The sequence below is a fragment of the Falco naumanni genome, chromosome 12 (assembly GCF_017639655.2).
Source record: "Falco naumanni isolate bFalNau1 chromosome 12, bFalNau1.pat, whole genome shotgun sequence".
Lineage (NCBI taxonomy): Eukaryota > Metazoa > Chordata > Aves > Falconiformes > Falconidae > Falco > Falco naumanni.
Window position 1 is genome coordinate 33364632 of NC_054065.1, and position 24644 is coordinate 33389275.

Genomic DNA, 24644 nt, shown 5'->3' on the forward strand with positions numbered 1-24644 from the left:
GACAGCTGCTATGCAGCTTATCAGCTGTATGGTACCATCAAGTTTCCAGCCTTGCACGGAGCAGAGCAGAGCCTGGCTGAGGTGTCTCCACTCCACTCCACCCTCCACTGCTCCTCTAGGATAGCAGGTTGTGTTGCCTAGGGAACCATGGTGGAGTAGATTCCATGCCTGCCAACCATCCCAAAGCAGCAACTGTATTTTTCCCTAAAAAGGTTGTTATAATTCTACAACTTGTATTAGGTCCCAATTTTCTATAATTTCCCCCCTCCAAGCGGTTTTCCCACAGTACCCTTTCAGCCTGACTGGAGGAGTTGCTCACCACTTCTGTCGGGCTTGATTATCTCTGGCTCATCTGTCCCTTCCATGGATGAAGGAGTAAACAGGACTAAGTTTACCTGGAGGATCAGAAAATTTTCCGTCCTTGAAGAAGGCTGCTGTGCAGTTCCCAGCTACTGGGTGTCATGGAGAGTCCTAGTAACCATATCAGAGAGTAGACTTCTGCAGTAATAAATTCTTACATACATATTTATTTCTAACGTGCAATAAGCAACAAGCAATATGGAAGTGATATGAAAAATTAATGGTGTGCAGCAATAAGAAAGGTGTGTATGTAGTTGGCAAGTGTAGAGATAATAAATCAAAGTAATAGTATAAAAAAAGATAATAAAAATTATTTTATAGATTGCTAATAGAGAATTGTCCTACTAGGGATGAAAATCTTGCCTGTAACAAATTCATAAACTGTTTCAGGGGTGGTTTGGCACATCTGTACAGGGAACTTCTGCACGAATACAACTTCCCTGTCAGAAGAATACTATTTTAGTATCAAGCCATCATTTTATTATCTTAATCACTACTGTAAAACTACCTTTAAATGAGATAATTTTATATGATTGCAATGTGGTCTACTGGAAGGTGTCCCCACCCATGGCAGGGGGGTTGGAACTAGATAATCTTTAAGGTCCTTTCCAACCCAAACCATTCTATGATTGTACCATTTGCATATACTTTTAAGCTACTGGGCTTTTCTGCTTTGCAGTCAAGCATTCTGAAACCAAGCCTAAGCTGCATTGGCAAAGTACTTCTTGCAGATACAGCTTGCCTTCAGCAGAAAAGGTTGCTGGTTTAGTTGTATCTGCACTTGTCTTGCTGTTTAGACAAGCCTTTTGATGACATATGTTGAAAAGCAAATGGAAATAAGACCTGTGTTGTTAAATAAATTATCAACTTGCTTATCCAGAGCAAGAAGGGTCTTTTCTTCACCCTCTTAAGCTATGTCTGCGCTAATGAGCAGTATAGTACCAGCAGATCAGTGTATAGAAGTAGTGACTCAGGATTATACATCTCCAGCATATATGGCTTGGGGATTTAACACTAAACAGCATTTGTTTTGGGAATTTGGCTTTATGTTAGTTTTAATCTGGTCCCTGTGTCTGAGGGACTAGTTAGTTGTTGGTTTGGGCTGTCTCCTTTAGGATTTGGGGACTATTTGGTGTGCATCTGGAATGGAGCTTCTGGGTCTGTTTGCTCAGAAAAGTTTACAATGACCCAAAGCCACTCTGTGAACAACACCTGATGTGGTAATTGTGATTTAAGGCAGTATGGGGGCTTGCTTTAACACCTCATTTCTATTATAAAACAGGGCTCTGAGACTCCTGCTCTCTGGAGGCATGGGGAAGAAAAATGGGATACTTTCCTGTGATTGAACATGTGGAAGGAGGAGTCCTGTCACTTCTAGAAGAGCAGGTGTTTTCCCACAACTTCAGTGCTTTTCTAACCCTTTGGAAAACAGACAGATGGAAACCTACCTGCTCGCTTTGTGACCTTTTTTTCCCCCACCCTGGATTTGCTGTGGAGCAGCATTCAGGAGGCAAAGGAGCATCTGTGAAATACTATCCAGACTGTGTTTCCCATCTCTGAGGTCTTTGAGGTTAATCAAAACACAATGGCTCTGTTGGAACAGCTCTTGCACAGCTTTTGAGGTGCTTGGCTTCGGCTATCTCAGTGTCAGTCTGCCTTTCCAACATCAGTTTTAATTGCAGAAATAGTGAACTAGTATCCCTGATTAAATCCAGTGGATTATTTTCCATAGCTTTCAGGCTGCTGTGGAGCAGGGTATGGAAACCATCTTTACATGCCAAACCAGGCACTGTGTCTGCTCTAGGTGCTCAGCTGGGGCTATGTGAGGCCTAGCAGCAGATGCTTTAAATTCAAAAGAATTCACCCGGTCCTTACCCACTTCTTGATAGGTCTCTCTGGGAGCACTCTGAGGGCTTGTGACACTAGGACTGTGAAAGAGGATCTTTCATGAGGCATTTACTTCAGATGCCTTCTGGTCCACAGGCTCCCAAAATTACGGATGTGGCCACAGCATTCAGTTTCCTTTGCTGGGATTCTCCTTGGAGCAACCTAATAGTCAGATTGTCAGTTAAAATGGCCAGATTATTTTGGTCCTGAGCACTGTTTTCTGTTCATCTGTGGTGGCAATTTTGCCCTGGTGTGAGGCTATGAGGCCCCAGGTACTTGCCTTTGACCTCACTTGGCAGCCAGATATTCCTAAGCTCTCTTCAGTGTGTCATTCTTTTTGTAAATGCCTTCTTTTCAGCATAACCAATCTCATTGCGTAGGACTGATTAATTTTATTCTGCAGTGCAGAGATCTTCTGCATATTGAGTAGTTGTGCAAGATGCAGCCTGGTCACAGGCATTGTAGTTTTTGAGTACTTGATTTTATTACAGCAGGTAGTGAAGTAGGTCTGTGTTGCTTGTTCCCCGTTTACTGCCAGGGATTGGACAGGTAAGAGTTCCCTAAAAAAGTAAGGGAAGAAAAGGGATCTTGCTTGCTTTTTATCATTTGCCAGTCCTAGTCTTTTCTTTTTGCATATATGAGTTTTTCGTGTTAAAGTGGTGCCTTAAATCTCTGTGGTTCAGTTTCTGTTACTTTTGTACACACATTTATATGTTTCTATAGGATTTTGCTAGGCTGATGTAAGCAAGCTGTCTGCAAAGGCTGGAAGGCTGGGTAAATGACCCTTGGCAGGTTTTTAGGCTGTTAGAGAGTGGCACATTCAGGCATTTGATGCAGCTCTAGCCTCTCTGCCCAGCACTGCATTTTTCCATGTGGAACAGTCCTATGGGTGTTTGAATAAACTGGCATTTGGGCCACATATTTGCTGTGTCAACCATGGTGTCATGGGATGGGGGAAGGACGTAGGATGGATGAAAGAGGATTTAAAACGCTCTTTTTTTAAGGCGGTGTTGAATTCTTGCTCCTTCACTATTCTGCCTTGCCCTGTGTGGGATCTGGTATCAGTTGCTCATCTTAAAGTTTTTAGTGGTCTTGGGAAACAAGAAGAGGAAATTATGCCATGCAAAGTCAGACAGTTTTACCTTTTACTGTTCATTTAGGAGGTGATGGCCAGCCTTTTGTTTTTATGTCCATTAGTTCATTCATTTATTACTGAAGCACTAGCCAGGTTAACGCAGTTGATTAAATCCTAGTTGATTACTATTGGGTAATGTAGTTATTTAAGCCTGACTTCCAGCATAGAATTTTTTTCTTTCATGTTGAAAACTGCTTGTCTCCAGCTGAGTTGACGAGGCCCTGAAGTCAGCTAGTTTGTCTGGCCAGAGATGAAACTTGCTAACAGCAAGTGAAAGAAAACTGTATCCTAGTCAGCTTTGCAAGCTACAGACACTATTTTCAAGTAAAGTTGGAAGATGATGAAAATAACACTCATTTTCTAGTCCTGATGGATCCTCCAGAATCCAATTCTGGAATTAAGCTGAGTTTGTGATTATAGAGGTCAGAGGTCACTGCTAATGCAAAAGCAGGTTTTAAAGAAAAATGAGTATTTGACACAGTGGGGGCACCTCTTGGGGTCTCTAGTACAGCCTCCTGCTCCAAGGAGAAGGAAATAGATCAGGTTGCTCTATGTCTTTTCCAGTGAAGTTCTGAATGATCTCCAAGGGTGGAGATCCCACAGCCTCTCTGGGCCACTGTTCTAAGGTTTGGCCATCCTCCCACGTAATTTGCCATGTTGCAGCTCATGTCCAATGCCTCTCTATACACCTCTGAGAAAAGTCAGGCTCCATCCTCTCAGCACTCTTCTGTTAGGTGGCTCTGACCAGCAATTTGATCCCCCTCTGCTGTTCTCCTAAGGCTGAAAAACCCAGTTCTCTGACGCTTTCTTTGAATGTCACATTCTCCTTTTCCTGCAGCCAGTCTGGTGGCCACTGCTGGACTCGCACAGTTATGTCAGTGTTGGTCTTGTACTGCAGAGGAAATCGTATGGTTTGGGTTGGAAGGGACCTTAAAGATCCACTGGTTCCAACCCCTCTGCCACGGGCAGGGACACTTTCCACTAGACCAGGCTGCTTTACCCATCCAGCCTGGCCTTGAACACTGCCAGGGATGGGGCATCCACAGCTTCCCCGACCAACCTGTGCCAGTGCCTCACCACCCTCGCAGTAAAGAATTTCTTCCTAACATCTCATCTCAGTCTCCCCTCTTTCAGTTTAAGGCCATTTCCCCCTTGTCCTATCGCTACATGTCCTTGTAAAAAGTCCCTCTCCAGCTTGCCTGTTGGCCCCTGTAGGTACTGGAAGCTGCTGTAAGGTCTCCCTGGAGCTGAGCAACCCCAACTCCCTCAGCCTGTCTTCACAGGAGAGGTGCTCCAGCGCTCTGAGCATCTTCATGGCCTCCTCTGAAGCCACTCCAGCAGGTCCGTGTCCTTCTGGTGTTGGGGCCCCCAGAGCTGAACGCAGTACTGCAGGTGGGGTCTCACCAGGGTGAGGTAGAGGGGGAGACTCCCCTCCCTCAACCTGCTGGCCATGCTTCTTGTGACGCAGCCCAGGATTCGGTTGGCTTTGTGGGCTGCAAGGGCACATTGCTGGGCCATGTTGAGTTTTATGTCCACCAGACCCCCAAGTCCTTCTCCTCGGGGCTGCTACCAATCCATTCCCTGCCCAGCCTGTATTTGTCCCTGGGATTGCCCCAACCCACGTGCAGGACCTTGCACTTGGCTTTTTTGAACTTCATGCAAGAATTGGTAAGGTAATAGTTAGAAGTATAATAATAATTGCCATGAGAATTATGATAATCTATGCAGTAAAAGTGTCTTCGGTGTTTTGGGTGGACTGTTAGCAGTAAGACAGCTCATCTATGAAGATGAATCACAAAATAATTTTAGCATAAATTTAAAATACTAAAATCTTGAACTCCTTTGGGGAGAAGAGTGGTTATTTGTTTTCTGCAGGTGAAAATACTGGGAATATGGAATCTATTAACAAATAAAAGATACTTCTAATTGCAAAGATAATGTCACGTATTTCTTTCTTAGTATTTATTTGACTAGTTTCATTGCTGTATTGAAAATACATTAGGAATGTTTAAGAGCTTAAACGAGTCGAAGATTGGAATGAGTATTGGTTTCTAGCAGTTTGAAATTGATCTATGTGGAAAAATACACAAAAGGATCATCATTTAATTTTTTAAATGCTGTGTAATAGAAGTTTTTCATGTAATGAATTTTTTAAGTATTAACATGGGGGTTTTAATCATATCTCTACAAGTGATGAGTATCTATCCTACGATGGAAGGGTTTTCCAGTTACTTGAAGTTATTTCTTTACATGAGGACATGGGTATTGACTGTAATTTTTAAGTTCCTTCAGAACAAGGATGGCAAAGATCCTTTTGGTAATGAAGCATTTGTATTGCTTACCCAGGATTATATGGGAGATTATTACGTGCATTGTAGTTTAAAGGCAACTATAGAAAGAAAAATTTTCTATGGGTGAACATTAAAACATTGCGTTAACTAAATGCATGGAAAAATGAATACATGTGAAACAAAATAAAACACATGTTCTCTGAAACTTTTCTCAGGTTAGCGTTAGTGAACATCAGGCTAATTTATTCCCCCAACCTGTGTTAGTTAGTTAACAGACCAAAACTCTTCATGATCTCTTGCTCTGTTCCTTTACTTTGTTGGAAGACAGGTGCTTTTTTCTTTAGTAATAAACAAATACACATGGAGGACTTACTTGCTAAAGTATGAGCTTGTGATCCTCTATAATATCAGAGTGGCTGTTCAGTGGAACAGTCTAGACAACAAGCAAGTGTGATTTGGCAGTTAGTGCAGTAGAACAGTTGTGAGGCTCCCCATACTAAGTATACCTTGAAAAACAAAACTTCCCCCCCACACCCATATTTTTCTGGATTAAAATACGATTTTCTGCTCTCTGTACTATGATCTTCATGCCTGGGGAGGGCGTGTGCAAGGAAAGAGGGCTATCTCCTCTTCCTTAAAGGAAAGTATGATGGCTCCATCATCCTGGCTGCACAGGATGTTATTAACATGATTGTCCTTGTGGGCTTCATAATTCTAATCAGCCTCAGGACTGATCTGCAGGAATCCCAAAGTCGCACTTGACTGTCAGCCTCCATCTGCTACTTCAGCATGGCATGAAGTCCTCCAGGAGAGCAAACAGCTATAATCTGGTGACTTATTTATTTGAAAAATGGGTAAAAGCCTTGGAAGCCCAGAGGCACTGATGCTGCAAGCATTTATCCCATACATATTACCAGCTGGCTGGACATACACCACCTCTAAATGTGGCCTGCTTTCTCTACACTCCGTCACATTCTTTTTGTTTCATGCAGGAATTTACAGTCTTCCCTTTCCCCTTTTCTTCTTCTTCTTTTCCTGGTGTTGCTTGTTTGCAGAATAGTGCATGGGAGAGCTGTTCTAGGGAGAGTCTGAATTCCCAAGACCAACTGGTCAGGTAGGAACCCATTTTAGCCTGAAAAGGAGGATTCAGTATAAAATTGAGTCAGTTTGGGGATGTGGATCATCAAGATGTAAGTCAGTTCATATTTTTCAAAAATTATAGTAAGCAGAAACGTTGTTGGCCTAAACGTGCATACAGTTCTCAAAGATAATACATTAAAAATGTAAATGTTTTTTCTTTCTGTAAAATGTTGTGATCCAGAAACAAAAATGTAATGGAGGAAACTGATTTAAAAAAATAAAGTCTCAGGAATATACTCTAAATCACAAAAGGCAGTACCAAATTAGCAGGGGTGTATCTTCAGTCACAATCAAGTGTATTGGACACTACAATTTCTGTTTTGCTGAAATGATTGATTTAGGTGGCCTAGTTCTCCCTGTCAGAGGATTGGTTTTAATGTTCTTGTCTGTAGTTCTACAGCAATAAAAAGCACATGGTGTCCTGCCTATTGCAATTGTTTAGAACAATAAAAGCAAGTAAAAATTGGAGTATTTTACCCTTTTTACCACACAGTAGCTCTCATTGCCAGTAGAAGAGTCACTGTTTTGGCTGTTGCCTCAATATCTATCTCCTGGTGCTTTGAAAGGCAAAACAAAGCAAAGTGTGTCTGTAAGTAAGCCAGGCTGGTCTGTGAGAATCTGTACAGACTTAAAGGAGTCAGGTCTGAGATGAGTGTGCACCTGCACTGCCCTGTCCATCCTGCCTGAGACCTGTGCAGGCTGCCAGTTTGATGAAGCACGTGGGTATCATAATCTCTTGAAGCAGCATAACTTGTTCTTGCTGAGGTTATCCAGATATATCTGTGACTTTGCAGCCACAAATCTGGCCATCCGTATTGGGACCCATAGCAGGAAGACGCTGAGGCAGTAGGGCAGTCAAGGCTTGCTGGCCGGTCCCTTCTGGGTTATGCCCAGGCCAGGACATGTGCTACATCCAGCCAATGTCTCAAGGAATTCCCTCAGAAAACCAAAACACTGTATTTTGAAATCAACACTTGAACTTGCAATGATTTTGCAGATAGTATGAAACCAGTGGCACCCAGTACTCATGGCCACCCACGGGATATGTGCTTGATATCTGAGAAAAAGGACCAAGGAAGAGTGTGCAAGCTGCCCTGTTATATACTGAACAGGGTAATTTCCTGATCTCTGAATATCTTTTCCTGAAATACGGTGGTTTGTGACATTCCTTGATGGTTTCAGCATGGTCTTGCACACCCAGTCCTGAAACTGGACAATGTCCTTAAGTTTGTGCCAGAGCCATGAATGATCTGCGGCCATATAACCTTGCTGCTTATCTAACCACTTATAGGTGGATACTAGGGTGGATGAGTGGGTGGGCGGGCTGGATGGTTGGTTGGTTTATTAGGTTTAGTATTTTTAGGATTGCTCTTCCAAAGGGAGCAAGGGATAGCCAAGGCCTCTGTCCCTCCAGTTCTGGTTGCCAGCAGCTCTGTTATCTCCTTGTGGTAGGAGAGAAAGTGTGGGTGCCCTGCAGTGGGATGCTGCTGGGCCCTGGAGGGCAGGCTCTTGATGCTTTTACTGAAAGGCCTGTGATGGAGCTCCATATTCCACAGCTATATGTATTGCTCTGGTCAAAGCTCTGGTTTTCTAGTGAGAAAGCTGCTGCTTTGTCTCCTGCTGCCCTCCAGGTCTCTATTCTGTCACGTCTTGCTGTCCCAAACAGTTTTTGATGCCCTAGGTCTATTGTGTGCACGATGAGAGCAATAGCAGGGTCTCAGGGTTATTGCAGGCAAAGCAATTACTGATTACTGTATACATTCATGTTCTTTTTTTATCTTAAAACTGGGAAGTATCAAACAATAAGCTTCGGGTTAAAAACTAATTAAAATCACCATTGTTCAAGTGCTACAAAGAAATGCAGGGCAAAGCTATGCAATGATACTCACCCATTTCCCCGCTTAGAAACCCCACCAGGAACCAGATGTTCACCATTGTGGTGCGCATCAACCTTTACTCTGTTATCAGTGGTCTGCTATTAGAGGAATGCATGCATCATACCTCCCCCTTTTGCTAATACAGAGAGCACACCATCACAAATCCATTACAGGTCAGGATCTGAAACCAGTCTCCATTCCGTCTTTTTTTTTTTTTTTTTTTTTTTTTTTAAGGTAGGTTCTGCCTAGTGCCATGTGATGAAATGTAGGTGTTGGAGCAGCACTTTTGTACCACAGAGAAGGAACCTAGAGGACTAGCAGAATGTTGCAGGGTGATTGGTTGGTTCTAACACCATGCCAGAAATTGTCCAGCCTTATTTCCTTTTTTTATTATAAAATTGCTTTAATGTTTCAATGGAGTTTTTCCATAAGCATCTTTATGTTTCTGACTATTAAAATCAGGGTTTGTCCACGTTGAAGTAGCATTAGTTTAGCTGTTTCAGGGTAAGAAATGCTAATAGGTAACTGCAGTGGTGATTGTGTAAAAGCATTTATGGAATGAAGTTGGTGTAGTGAGCATAAGCATGCTGCCAGTGAACCTGTGAAATCATGTGGTCATGTGTGCTACCCATGGTTTAGTTCAGGGATAGTGGCAGCTGTAGTGGTGTTACATGCACATGGTGATAGGATAAACTGCAGTTTGTCACACTCTTACTTGTGCCCTGTGTCAGTTTGGGGTTTCGAGGATCCCTGACACTGATTTCCACTCAAGGCTGTTTCACAGGCAGTTTTATTGTTGAATGTCATTACTCTCTTGAGCTATGAGACTGGGAAGTAGAAACAAAATCAGTCTGCAAAACTCCCTGCCTGATGCCACTTACGGTTACAAACCCTTGATCAGAAACCATTTTTCTAAAAATTGTGATCACAGAGTTGTTATCTTACATTCCATTCTGTATGTTGCTGTTTCGTTTCAGGGAAGGATCATGTTTGCAGATTTATTGGCTGTGGAAGGAATGAAAAATTTAATTATGTGGTCATGCAGCTTCAGGTGAGTTCTGTACTTCCCCTCTCCCCCCCTCCCATGGAGATGGCATAACAGGGAAGGATTTACAGTGAGAGAATAAGGCCAAGCATTGGTGTAGAGACTTTGTTGTACATAGAAAGTGGATGGAGTGGGAAACTGTGAGAAGGGTGATGTTGCTCTGATATCCCTTGGGATAGCTCCAGTTATCAAGAGGAGCAAAGATACTCAGTAGCTCTGCTTTTCTGTTTAAGATAGCTTTCTGTCAATTTGTTGGGAAAAGCACTCAATTCGGAGCTTGCAGGAGCTACCCACAGTATTGTGCAGCAGTGCCACCTGTTTGAAATATCACCTGCTGAGCTGGTGATGCAACATTCGAAATACATGTCTTGTATCAGAGCTCAGAGTGCAGTGGGAGCCAGGGGTCACACCAGCAGCACAGTCTTCTTTATGAAAGGAAGTGATTTCTGGCTCCCCCATCTCTACCAAGCTCAGCCGTAGCTTGGCTTCAGCTTTGAAAGTGTTTTCTCCTGTTTGAACACTGCTGATATTAAGTCAATATGAGTAAATGCTTGGGTAGCAAGCACATGGTGACTGTCCAGCTAGACAGCCAGCTACTCCTATCAGGGTTAGCCAGCTGAGGTCTTGCATTGGTGTCTACACAAGCCACAATAACAGCAGGAGCTGCGGGGATCTCTGCATGGTTTAGCATGAAACCAAGAAAACATAAGTAGGTAGATCTTCAGAGCCCAAAAATGGTGGTACTGTCATGAAAACAGCTTTCTTTTTCCTGAAAGCAGCTTTCTTTTACAGCATACAGTCACAGGAGAAAGAGTTGGAGGGGAACAAGTGGGAAGAGATGTCAGAGTCAAAAACACATAGAAGAAAGGCCTTTAAGGAGAGGGAGTTTGTCCCTGGCTTGAGAGGAATACTTTCAAAATAAAGGTGCTTCTTTCTGACACAGTTGCCTTGGAAGCTGACCTGTTTCAGCACCTGACATAAGAGTTGACAGGGAGAATTGTCCTATCTCTCTCACAGCTTGTATGATCAGGGCTTTGCTGTGCAAAGCTCTGTATGATTGTACAATACAAGCCTACCCTTGCCCTGATGAGCTTACAGCCCATGTCATGTTTCTTTATATATCATTCGGGTGATAGGACATGCTGAAGAAAAGCAAGAAGGTTGAAGTACTGAGTAATGAGAAGTAAGCTGCTGCATAAACTGGAAGGAAGATCACAATACTTTAAAATAAACTTCTGATTCTTTTGAAGCGATAGTTCTACTTGGAAGGCAGATGTATAAAACAAGTAAATTCCTGGTGCTTGGGTTTGCCTTTCACACACCGTTGGCATCCCTTCTGCTGTTATGGGTAGGAAAAAAACATTTGCTCTCTAACCAGCTCTGGCTATTGACGCTGCTGCAGTGTGGGTGTGAATATGAGTCTTGAAAGGGCTAATCTGGAGCTCATGGAACAAGGCTCCTAAATCACCAGTCCTGTCCTTAACAAACCTGATGAAGATGACTATACCTTGGAAAAAGCTCTGCACAAAATCTCTTACTTTCTAGCCTGTTCTTGACTATGTAGCTGAGCACGTAGAGTAGGCAGAGCTAAAAATCATTTCATTATTTGCAAATGAAGACTTAGACACTTAAAGCATTAGTTTTGCACCTTTACTCTTCAGGCTAAAATTTTCCTTCAACTTCAAGGTCTGCTGAGACATGTTTTTTTATGTGTCCCTCTGACTTGTGTAATGCAATCCTCCCTTCCTTTTCAGTCACTGGGACTGAGGCTTCCACTCTAACCTTTGCAACGCATTGCATCTGCTCTGTATCTTAGCCAGCCTGATGGTGTTTATTTGGAAAATAATGCTCTTTTTTTGTGTGTGTGTCTTTTCCTGGGGGCAGTGTTGGCTATTCACATGTCTTGGGTTGTTTCTGGAGAGCAGGTGTCCTGAGGCAGTATCCCAGACCAGCTGGGGAAAATTATGGCACAGTGTGCAGCTCTGAAAAAAATCTGCCTTTCCCTGTTACCATTGGGTAAGAGAGTTGGTGTCCAAGGAACCACTTCACAGTGGAAAGAAAGATCTGCCGTCTATTCAGTAACTTGGATCTTTCAGGATAGCGATGACAAATCTGTACTGCCTCTAAGTAAGCTGTCACAGAAATAAAAAAAGATAAGCACTAGAGAAGTAGCTTAGTCTTATTTTGTTCATGCTAAGGAGAAGACCTTGGCCAGTTGCTGTGGCTTGGCTGTGTCTGTATTAGCTGACCTGTGTCGAGTGTGGTTGTTCAAGGGACCAGAGTCCTGAAGTGAAGCTTGGGTCAAACTGATTCGAGAGATTAGTCACACGCTAAAAGAGCCAGTTCAGTTGACCCTTTAATGTCTGTAAATAACTTGAGAACTAGAAACGGATGGATGAATAGATGGCATTTCACTGGTTTGGAGAGCAATCTGTGTTTTCTCATCAAATGTTTGGAATCTTTCATATATCTTCTGTTGTGAATTTTGTTTGACTTGTATTATAAGCATGTATGTCTTTGCAGAAGCAGCATCAAGAGATTCTATAGTATATTGATAATCAGCATGCCCCTATAACTTTTCTTCTTGATGCATGTTCTCTGAAACAGTGGACTCTTATTCTTAATGTTATCAGTTGATAAATGCATTAGTTCTGTGGATTAAGGGGTACTCTGCCATGGCATATACTCATTTTAACACCTTTCCCTTTACAAATCTAACAAATCTAAAGAGGTGTAGGCAAAACTGAGATGGCAGGGATCAAAAAACACTGTGATCCTTCTGGTGTTTAGTCTGTCTTCTTCCCCTCCCACCCCCCCGCCCCCCCCAAACTGTCTTTTTTTCATGCCTAGCTGGTAGACTTCCTCCCCCCCCCCCGCCCCCCCCCCAATGTCATTAACTGGAAGTAAATCACCAATTTTTTTAATAAGTATTTTTTAAGTCAGTGGAAAAATCCTCCTCTCCTGATTTTGGGTATAATTTTCTTGATAATCAGCTTTCCCCATTGTGGCATTGTCACAGCAATGCTGATTTGAGCTTGAGCCAGACAGTTGTGTGCTAGAGAGTTTCTGATGAAACTTCTTCTATGAGGTGTAACAGATAGTGAGTTCATGATCTGCTTATCATATTTGTACTGCTTTAATCTTTAGAACTGCTTTAATCTTTAGACAGCTCAGAGAACAATCAAAAGTTGTTCTTAGATCAGCTTTTATATAGTCTGGGCTTAGCAGTAAGGAGATGCTGGGCTTACACAGTCTGAGGCGCTGCTGTCTGTGCCGAACCTGTTTCCCAAACAGTTCATCAGCTGACTTCCCAAGATAACGCTCTGGTATGTTCTTATCGGCAAGTACATAACTTAAAAGTTAAAATGAAGTATTGTAGGATCTTATACAAGAAATAAAGCAGACATAAGGTGAGCACCTGTCTGATTAGCCTTTCTTCATTTTTTGGGAATGCACGTTAGAACTTGCAGCTGTGAAATGCTGTGCTTTTGTGTGATGGTTTAAGCATTTTATTGATTGTTTCAGGGCCGAAATCTTGCAGATCTCAGAAGGAGTCAGCCTCGAGGGACTTTCACGCTGAGCACAACGCTAAGATTAGGCAAACAGATCCTGGAATCAATAGAAGCCATTCATTCTGTGGGATTTCTGCATCGTGACATCAAGCCTGTATGTTGTTTTGGAAATTTTCCTTTTCGTTGTATGTCTGTCTGGTCTACTTGGGTCAATAAAGACAATCTGAATATGGGTAGATTGCAGCAGAGGCATTTAGGCCTCCTTGCCCACTCCTACTCTCTGACACATTGGCTATTTTCTGTAAGTACAGAACAGTAGTATAGTTTTGTCATTCCTGTAAGTGCACAGCAAACTAGGTTTTATCGGCAGAGGCTGCTCCATGGTGGGTTAGTAGCTGTCAATCATACTTGTACCAGTCAAGATCCCATGATGAAGCAATCTAATTTTGAACAATCTTTTGGATTTCAACCAGTTATTACTATAAAAGGGGTTCAGAAAGGATGTCTTTCTCTATGACCCATCACTTGAATAAATGCCATTTCATGTATTTGACTTAGCTAAATAATACTCTTGATCTTTTCTGAGCAATTGACAAAAAAAATGGAGCACAGTTTCCAGTGTCAGAAACATAGTCACAGTGTTGGTCACCTGTTTAGGTGAGGCACAATAATTCCACGCCTCACTGTAGGAGTCAGTCTTTTTCCTGCAGCTTTTCACTGCTTGGCCTGAACACTTGCTGCTACACCATCCCTGAGACCATCTTCCTTCCAGAAAAATCATTTGCTGCTTTTAAAATCAGCTGGTTTTGGCTGATCAGATTCAGCTGAAAATCAGTCAGTGATGTGACTGGCCACAAATCCTTCAGCAACCATCCATTATGGTAAAGGATATAACTTTAAGATGGGGGTTAAAAACAAGCTGCTCCATTTGCTTGTTGTGAGTTTATTTACTAAGAACCGAACCCAGTGTTTTTCAGATGTCTGAATGTTCAGATAAAATTAGGTAACACAATACAGTGGTTGGAGATTCTGGGAGTTAGGGCAGAATAATGTGCACTAGCAGCTGAGCCACAAACAGAAGAATTTGTCTACAATAACTACAGCCTGTTACGCAAGTGATGAAGCTCTCACTGCAGAGCTAGTGGTGTTAAACTTAGCTCTTTCTCATATCAGCTGAAATTTAGCTAAGCTAATGTGAATTTTAGTTATTTTGAGACCACAGTCACTTATCTGCAAAGTGAACTTCTTGACATGGCAGTGATTCTCTAATCATGATGTTTAAGATGAATCTGAAAATTCTTCTCTTTGACTTATGTTTCTGCCAGGGGCATATGGGGCTACATGACAAAGTTTTGTTAAGAAATGGCCACTCTTATCCAAGTTGCTGGTATCAAATTGATTTTTTTCTTTCTATCTTTGTCTAGTCCAATTTTGCCATGGGCCGCTTACCTTCAACATACAGGAAGTGCTACATGTTAGATTTTGGTCTGGCCCGTCAGTATACCAACACTACCGGTGAAGTCCGGCCAGTAAGTAAATTTTAAGTGATTTTTTTTCCACTTCTGCCACTGCTTAGGCGTGGAAAGATTTTGTGACTTTGTTTGGTTTGTGTTTGTTGTACTTGGTCATTATATTGGACTACATTTTCTGCAGGGTGAGAGGCAGCAGGTGACTTCAACTGAGTTGGGAATCTAAGAAGGGGTGCTCGTTTTGTCTTACAAAATATGTGGCTTCCGCCCCCCCCCCCCCGCCCTCCTCCCTTTAGGATAATCATGTTTTCCACAGGTTTGGAATACTTATTGAGTACATTATGGTCAAGCAAAGAGGGTGAGCCCAGTGCTGACCATGTGATTTCTGTAGTCCCAGAGGGCTGGTCTAGTTCAGTTCTCTGCAATCTGGGGAACCAGGTTGGTGCGTTCTTAAAGCTTTTTATGAAAAAACTGCTAGAACTTAGAGGCTGACCTGATCTCTAAGGCCGAGCTTACTGTGAACTGCAGCCTGTAATGCTGTTCTCAGCCTTGCCTGGCTTAGTTTTGTGTATATTGCCCTCTGTCCAAATTTCTTAGCAGGAGTATTAGAGGGAAGGTAAGGGCAGGGGGCATAACTTACACCATGTGATATGTATGTTATCTTCAGTGCTTTTACCAGTCCTGTGTTATCTGGGGTCACTCATAAGGATACGTTAAGTTTCAGATGGTCTAGTATTAGTCAGGCATTCCTAGATTTATTTTCCAATGCAGTGCAAGCAGGGTGGGCTCAGACAGTCTCTCTGTTTCTCATCCTAGGCTTATACCTTTTGGTCTGCACATCTTTTCCATCTGCAAGATAATTGTTGTTCTGGAAAATGTTGACAATGTGAGAGCTAAATTCGAAGACTCTGTAGTGCAGGGTATGGTTGGGGAGTGGGAAGAAAACAAAGACCAGTGAGCAGATTTTGTGTCTTTAGTAGATGAACGCAGCTGGGGGATTCTATTTTTTTCTTCTTTTTTTATAAGTCTTTTCAGTTGGACATTGCAAACCTTTTCTTTTTAGTTGTAGATGGGAGCAGCTGCAAAGGTTGTGTCTGCGTCTTATTCTTAAAAAGACACACACTATGTGCTGCTGATCTTCCTTGTCAATGCTGTTTAGTTTGGGGATAACCCTTCTCCATATTGCCCTTTTCAAAATGCAGCCCCACTCCTTTCCTCTTTCTGCAATCAGAATTCAAGCCCATTATGGATTGAAACTGGCATTTGGTTTTCTGCAAAATCTCTTCGTTGCTTCAGTGAAGCAACTATGTTTTATGTCTGCCTTTCAAGTCCCATTGTTTGAACACTGCTCTTTCTTTACAATTGAAGAAACTAATTACTCCAGATGTCTCTTCTTTTGGATCCTCTCTTTTCTTCCTTTCTCCCACTAAGGTAAAGTTACTTTACTTTTGTTTTGCTACATCCTTAGAGAACACTCCCAGGCCCTGTTTTTGGAAACAACATTAGTATTTTTCAGGGCAAAAGATTCTTCAGCTGTGTCTCGCAAGCTGTGTCCTGCTTGAGTTGGTGTGAGTGAGGTGGGGCTTTATTAGGATGCAGGACTCTGAGAAGGTTGGTCTTAATTCTGATTATTCTGGTGGCTGGTTGCTTGCTTGCCACAGATGGGTCTTATAGAAGGGCTAATGACACATAATCTTTTCCTGAAAAAAGACAGCAGGATCCCCAGAGGGATGGGAGCATAGTGTGCTGAAAATGGTAAAAAGTCTCAGTTTGTTTGGGATGTGGGGGGATCGTATGGGGTAGAGTCTCGTATACCTAATGTACCTATTCTCCCATGCTGCACCTCAGGTGGTGAGGCATTTTGACAGAAGTGATACAATAAAAAATACAGAAATATTTACTTCAACCCATTTTAGCATTGTTATAGTCACTGGGTTGTTTGATCCTTTTGTGTCCCTGCTCTCTGATACCACTCTTGAGTCCCACTTACCAGACTGAGACGTTTGCCTGAAGAAGCATGGTGTGACTGCTGCCCAAATAATGCACTGAGGATTAGGAAGGAGATGGGGTTGAAGGGCAGTATGAAGACAAGTGAAATGAGATTTTTTGGTGGTTTTTTTTTTCCTTTTTTTAATTAAGAACTTTCTTTTGTTTTGCCAAAGAGATTATTTCAAGCCAATAAGGTACATTCTTCTTTCTCCGTTCTCCTTCAGTTCCTTTATCCATGAAGAATACAATTCCCAGATTTATAACATGATCATCCTGAGCGTAGGTTTTTTGTGATTTGGTTCTGAGGTACAATACACAAGATAGATGGGGGAAGGACCTCACTTTCTCTTTTTCTGCAAGCATGTCTGCATTTTGCTTTTAATTGTATTCATTTATTAACAGACTTTTTCTGCTCAAGTAGGTTCCCTGCAGTTTCCTACGGTTTCAGAAGCATTGTCATACTTTATGAATGATACGTTAAAAAGTATTAGCTGATTTTCACATTCTCCGAAATTCATAATCTTAGTCCTGCTTGTCAGCTTTTCAGAAAGACTCTGAATGACTTGCTGGTAGTACAGATAATGGGCCTGGCTGTTAGGATGATGTGGTTTTGTTATGGATTTTTAACTTACCTTTTGCCTTCTTGTTTTTGGTCACTTTTTAAAAAGGGAAAAGCCAGTGATTCTGTGGAGCAAAAACCTCTAGAAATCTGTGTTGGCACTGACTTTACATATTTACTTTTTAATGTGCAATTCACTGATGTCAAACAGTACTAATTTTTTTATATGAAAAGGCAGATAGCATAGACTATCACTAAAAAAGGTCTCACTTTGATTTCCTAGAGATTGAACAAAGCTCTGAGGTGGGGTCATTTCTACCCTCCATGATCTTCATTGAGCATTAGTTCTTTCATCCTCAGCTGTTCCCACTCTGGCTTTCCAGACCCTTGAATTTCAAGGGCTACCTCAGTAGCTTTTACCTAGGGAGCTGTTAATTTGCTAAGATTCTGATGAGTCATGCATATTTGGTTTGTATGTTTTTGCACCTTGATTGCTTGGCATTTGTTAAGTTGTGGGCCACTTGGCTAAGCTATATCCAAATTTATTCTGAATGTGAATTTATTCTGTGCTTCTAGGGAAACAAAACTGATCTACCTTATGTGGGATGCTTCAGTTGTCTGAAGAAGGATTCATCTACTTTCCCTTCTTGATCAGGTAGTCAGTAGCAGGTGCTTACCTGTGTTAGTTGGTGCTGATCACTTACACATCAGTAGTAACTGTCTCATCACCTGCTCCAAGGAAAGCTTCATACATTCAAGCCACTCCTGTGCAAATGCACCTTCTTGCCTTCTCAGTCCTTTCCATTCATTGCAGCACTCAAGACATGTGAGCTGTCCCACCAAGTCTTTGTAATCCCAGTGAGATAATAGTTTTGTAATCACACATGGACCACTAATTACTCCTGTTTGTTTCACGTGTATATATGTTTGTGGACAGGGACTTGAGGTGGTCTGCCAGCTGTGCTGCTTTCTCAGGGGAGGCATGAGAGCTTCTATCATCATCTCCCGGGGCACCTCCTCACAGCCTCTGTTTTTCCATTTCTCTTCAGGTTACAGTAATCATCTCCTGTTGTACCTGCTTTAAGCCCTTCTCACTAGGTTAGCAAGCCTAGATGCAAAGCTGTCACAAAAGTTGCTCTTGCCACTCTGTCACACGGGTCCCTTCTTTCACCAACAGTCCTTTTTCCTCAAGAGAGACACATGGCTGTAGAAGCCAAAGCTTTGTCTTTCATAGCTAGGTGCTGAATTATAGGATGCATGCACTTCTACCTAAGTCTTTCCCACTCATTGGCAGGATTTAGGAGGACAGCACGTGGGCCCCCATGCCCACACATCAGTCACAATTCGTATACTCAAAGTCACCCCTTGGAAAACAGGTGCTTTTGGTGCTCCCATGAATGAGCAGCAATGACAAATAGTCAGAGGGCCACACAAACCTTGGCAATCTGTCCTTATCATCCCATATGTAGGCCCCCAACAAGCCACAAAGCTCTTGAGACATCAAGTCAGGCCATTAGATGGGGCTTCCATTTCCTGCAGGAAGAAGTCTTCAGTGACCATCACTCACCTTTTGCTTCTTGGTAGGGATTTTTGATTCAGGCTCAGCTGGCTCTCCTGGCAGGTCTTGTTCCTCCTCACCGGTTCCCAGGTTACTAAATCAATTCTGCAGCTGCAGGTCTGCCTGTGGAGCTGGAGCCTTCCTTCTGCTGCTAGCTTCCCTCCTCTTCAGATTCTCCATCTGTTGCTCCTTTAAGCACAACTGCTAGTTGTCCCTTTTTACTTGTATAACAAGGGTTATGATTTTCAGAGGCTCTGCAGAGATTCTGTTGATCTCTTGTTCACCCTCCCTGATGCTACACAGTCTGCTCACCTTCTTTCCCACCTCACCACAGCTCCTTCACTTGGCAACTTTGCACCTCAACCAAAGTACTTCTAGAAATGAGGCCACTGCAGAGGCACCAGGTGCTCTCTGCAGCCCATTGTGGATGACCACATTCTTTCTTTGGGGCTTTTTCTGGGCTGAGGTCTCCAGTGTGCTAAACATAGTTGCATCAGCCCATGCTGGGGACCAGGCCCTGTGGCCCATCACCACCAACATTGCAGACTCAGTCAGGTCCAGACTGTATGGAGCGGAGTTTCTGGGCCCCTTTGTAGCCTTGTTTTGCTTGCTGCTGTCACAACTGCTACGGCTCTGTTAGTTGCCTCTTTACTGTGCTGCTTATAAATACCATAAATAGAGGGGGAAACGAAATCAAAATTTTCATGCTTTTCGTGCCAAAGTTTTTGTTGAACATCAAGAATATCACAGTTAAACTTTGATCTAAAGGAAATCAAATTCTGAAGTTGGCTGACCTCAAAACTTTCTTGTCTTACTGTATGATAAATAATGTAACAGGAGAGGGGAAATTGAAAACATAACTTTGACCAGGGTGCATCATGAAGCTCTTGTGTGCAGGTCTTTGAGTTTGTTGCCTCTTTAAAGGACAACCGTAATTGCTACCTCTCAAATGAGAGAGAAACATTGTCATTTGCGCTATAATTTCTTGAAGTGTGGACTTTCTCAAGAGGTGATGTTTTTTAAAACTTAGATGTACTGTATGAACTAGGTTTCCCTTGTCTATATACACAAATCATGCAGAGAACACTTATGGTGATATGCTGCTTTCCCTTAGAAAAGCTGTGTAGACTTTTCCTCATTACATCCCAGCTAACCACATTTCTACTGATCTTGCTCTTTAGGAGACTTTCAAGTATTCATTCTGGTACATGGGGTCTGAACCAACATTATACCTTTTAAAAATGAGTATTGCACATGCCCAATTAAACAGAATGCAAGGGGACTGCATCTGCCCAACTACGTGTACCCTACCTGTAGGATATCCAGAAGCACCTTCTGGAGGGCTGGAGGCAGGTTACCAGCTGAGATGCATCGAGCCAGTGATGCAGTTGTTATAGTCCACATGGAACAGGATGATGAAAGCTACAAAATCTTTTTTAGTGCCTTTATACAAATCTAGATGAGATAACTGTTGATGGTGCGTAAGATACCACCCATCCAGTTTCAGAGAAGGTATTGCAGAGCTAGACAGTATTCAGAAGACAGTATTGACAAACTCGCATGAAGAGGGATCGAAAAGGTTGTGATTATAACTTGAACAAGAAGGTGAGTAAAAGGAATTTCATAAAGTCTGTAAAATACTGTAAAGTCTTGAGAGGTGAATGAGAGAGCCTCTGTTCTCTTTGGTTAATGTAGGAACAAGATATTCAGTGAAGCAGGTGATAAATTTAGACAAATAAAGGGATGCATTTATTCCTGAGGCACCACTTGCTGCCACAGGTAGTCAATGCATTGGGAAGAGTAATAGAGCACGTGTGTGCAGGTCAGAGACTGGTCTAAATAGCAGTGATGGGACAGAGTGTGCTGTGGGAAAAGTAAGGGGCAGCTATAGAAAATGGGGGGGGGGGGGGGGGGGGCGGGGCGGGGGCTATAAACTGGCAGGTGAAATTCTGTGTAGATAAAAGGTGATGCTCATGGTGCGAGAGAGCAGTTCTGATTTCACATATGTGATAGTGGCTTCTGAGCTGGCACAGGTATCGCCTGTTTGATACTCAACAGCTTTCAAGAAGGTGCTCAAACGTTAAAATTCACCGGGACAAATCAGAGATCACTGCTGTGACCCTTGACGAGATGGTGGGTATTCAGAGTTCTCACAGCATACCTGAGAGAAAACTTTAGACTCATCTGAGGTGGACTGAGTATCTGTTGGCCTCGTCCTTGCAAAAGAGGCTTTCTCCTTGTGTTGGTCACAATGTGATGCTAGCAGCAGTTATGGATGCAGGCCATCTTTGCCATCTACTGTTAAAAAAGCTGGCTTTAGCATGCTTTGCTTTTTAGCTGCTTTACTCAGACATTTTTGCAGTGGCCTCACTTTGTGGTTGCCTGCAGACAAAGTAGCCCAGCAGCTGGGAAGTGGGTAAATATAAAATCTGTTTAGAAACATTTTAAAAAGACCTAAAAGAAAGAACTGGTGTTCTCTTCCATATCAGAGGTATTCCTGCAGAACATTTGCTCCCCATTTTTGCCTCGTTGGAGAAGAAAATTGGGAAATATGAGTAGTTTGGGGGCAGTGCTATCATAGACCACCCTGACCTTTGTCCAGACTACTGATATATAGAAAGCAGTTTTTCTTTCCCTTAATACCTAAAGCAATCCCATTGCCTCATCTAAGGCTACTGTCCTTGTTTTTCAAGCTTATGTTCTGCATCCTCCCACATTCCACAATACCTGGGATCTCCTCATGGGATCTTCCCAGTATTTGTGCTGGTTTGTACCTTTAGCGGCAAGGAAGCATAGTTTTTTATATGGTTACACTAATGCGTTATTTACTTTGTTATCAGCATGAGGGTTCCCATCCAAGTGAGTTTGAAGTGAGCAGTAGTTCAAGCCATGTGTTTCTCAGTCCTGGAAAGCTCGGAGATCTGCTTAAGAAGAGATGACTCGTGGACAGTATCTGTTAGATCAGCTCTAGTTAGTAAGTGCTTTCAGATACAGAGGGTACTGTTCTGAGAAAAAAGTCTAGTTTTCTATTCGTAATTCCACCGCCCCTGCCCCCACCCCGCCCCCCCAAAAAAAAAAAAAAAAAAAAAGTAGTCCATTTTGGGGTAAATCCCAAAACTTTCCATTACAAATTTGGTATTACAGGATGGAGAGAGCTTTTTTAGGGATTTAAATGTTGTTTCCTCTAGATGCAACTTTCTGCCATAGTTCAGATAGAGACATGAGCAGTTTTATTCACTGTGATGTCCTGGTTGTACAACCCACCTATGCAGCAGTATAAGCAGTCAGTGCTGATGCACTTCTTAGGACAACAGAGGTAAGCAGCTGGGGAATGAATGAATGAGAATGAATGAATGAATGAATGAAAAGTTGATTTATTTTTTTTAATTTGAGAAAGTATCTTCTATGGAAACCACACAAGTCAAAATTTGCATCTTGCATTAACTTTTAGAGAAGAGAGCAGGACTAGCAGAATGTGTTCAATATGGAGAAGTAAGACTTGAGAAGAAAATTTAAACTTGGAAGGGAAAATAGACATAAATGTTGTTATACAGATAATACGATGAACAACATATGCTCGTTTACTGGAAGTGTTCTGAGTCATGAAGGTCGTCTGTGCTAATGTAGGTCAGGTTTTGGGCAATAACTCCTTGATCATTACTGGTCTTTGTTCAGGTCTGCTAGTTTTGTCACTGATGTGCAGTATAGAAAGCATTATACTTTTCCTCTGTCTTTGACACCCAGCCTTCAGAAATATATTCACTGTGGCTCCACAGTTATTAATTGAAAGCGGTTGAGGGTGTAGCAGCACGGTCTTAATTATTTATTTGAAAATGTAGGAGAGGCTATGTTTTTCCTGGAGTCTACCCCCCGTTGCAGGATCTGACACTGGGCTGTTATGCTCAGCAAGCATTTTTTTAGCTTAGTCAGCTGCAGCCCATTGATTAGATCTCGATCTCCTCGTGGCTCAGACTGCACTGCAGTAGTTTGCAGTACATTGCTGAAGATACTGCACATGTGCGAGGGTGGCTCTGTGAGCCAGTGGGCAGAAAGCTGATGTTGTAGGCAGGACAGTGCATAGCCTGTTTAGACGAGCATGATGAAGGCTGCAGAAATGTGTCAGCTAAAGGAAAAAAGTATTTATTTTCCAAATGTGCATAGTGGTAAAAATAAACTTTGCTGCAGTGAACAAGGTATTAGAAGAGGAGAGTATGGTAGTTTTTTCCACTAAAGTAGGTTTTTTCCCCCCCAGTGCAAAATGAGCTATAAAATAACACAAAGGGTATTAACTCCTACATCCCAAGACCCCAAATATTCCAACAGAGCAGCCCAGTAGCTTTCATGCTTACTTTGCACTTGAAATGTATGTAAAGCTGTAATGTTATCTAGGAGATGAACATTTTGCAGGAAAATAAACAGATTTGTGGAGCTGTAGTACTCAGAGTACTACATTAGCTTAGGAAGGGATATAATTTTTGTCTTGAACTTTGTATTGTAAAAAGGTCATCAGGTAAAAGGCTGAAAGCACAGCATAGCCACATTGGTTCACACAGAGATGTGGAAAAGGGGAGAAAAAAAAAGGACCTATGTCTTTAAAAATATTGTACATTTAATATATTTATAGAAATGCCATTTCTGTGGGCATGGGTTAGTTATAAAGCAGATCACTGTGAATCTCATTGATACTTCCATTGTTGGAGTAGCAAATTTGGACTTGAGAAAAGAGTTCTTGTTCTGGTTTAAAACATTACAACTACAGAAAACTAGTGCAGTTGAAATTAAATGTATGAAAAGCAGACTAGCTGATGGATTTGAAAAATCTAATAGCAAGCAGGGGCTCTGGTATCTTGTAAACTAGCTGCTTCTCTCTTTTCCTCCCCTGGAAGCCCTGGTTCAATGAGGGTGACCTCAAATCATCTACATCAGGTGTTGATGGTTTTGTTTATGTAGCAGCTCTCTGGCTAGAGCTCTTATGCTACAGGAGTGGGGCAAAAGGAAGGACAACTCAGGCTCAAATCCCATATATGTTTGCAGGGAACCAAGCTCCCGTTATCCGTTTCTGAGTGCCTTTATTGCCAAGCTGCAGGGGGGGTACAGCACTTCTGAATGTGTCTGGTTGATGCTGTTCTACTTGAAGCTCTGATTCTTCTCCCCACTGAACTACAGAGAGAGGAACAGAAAGCTGTTACTGTCTGGTGGTAAAGGAACAGGGGCTTCACTCCCTGGGTGAGTGAATATTGAGGTGGGTTGCAGGTCAAATCTCCCCTCCAGCAGGTAAGTGCATTTGCTGCAGGTTACACAGTGCCTATCATACCCTTTCTCTCTCTTGATAATAAATATTCAGTTATTCTATGCAAAAGGAATCCTTTCCAACATGGATGTTCTTAGACCTGCATCTCAAAGCACGCTGTGACTTAGGGGGGAGGGTGTACTCTGGAAGGAGGGAGATGTGGTTTTCATGTCTGACCAAGGGTTGGAGAGATTTGAGCTTAGCTCTGCTGCATCTCAGTGCTTGTCATGACTGTCTTTTGTCTTCTTCCTTCTGGTAGAAAAGGACCATCTTCTCCATCTGATTCCAGGAAGGCATTGTGATCTGTAAATCTCAAATAAGAATGACTAATACTCCGAAATGCTCTCCAAAACATTTCCTTTTCAGTGGTTCCCCTGCTCTGTGTTACAGTGCATGACAAACTTCTCTTCCTCACTTAGTGCTCCCTGTGCTTTTCATGGGAGTGTTCTGTGCTACTTGTTCCCCTGGGGGACCATGCATGTAAGAAGCAAGTGCAGCTCTGAGGCCAAAATTCTCTTGTTAAAAATTGAAT

The 24644-nt window shown here is 42.4% G+C and overlaps 1 protein-coding gene across 3 annotated transcripts in view; it reads left to right on the plus strand.

Annotated features, from left to right (window-relative positions):
• Nucleotides 1-24644, plus strand: part of TTBK1 (tau tubulin kinase 1) — a 121098-nt gene that overhangs the window by 31704 nt on the left and 64750 nt on the right. For all 3 annotated transcript variants that reach the window (XM_040611811.1, XM_040611810.1, XM_040611809.1), the window contains 3 exons: nt 9668-9741; nt 13261-13401; nt 14672-14776. In XM_040611811.1, the coding sequence (XP_040467745.1) occupies nt 9668-9741; nt 13261-13401; nt 14672-14776 (320 nt within the window). The remainder of the gene's footprint in view (nt 1-9667; nt 9742-13260; nt 13402-14671; nt 14777-24644) is intronic.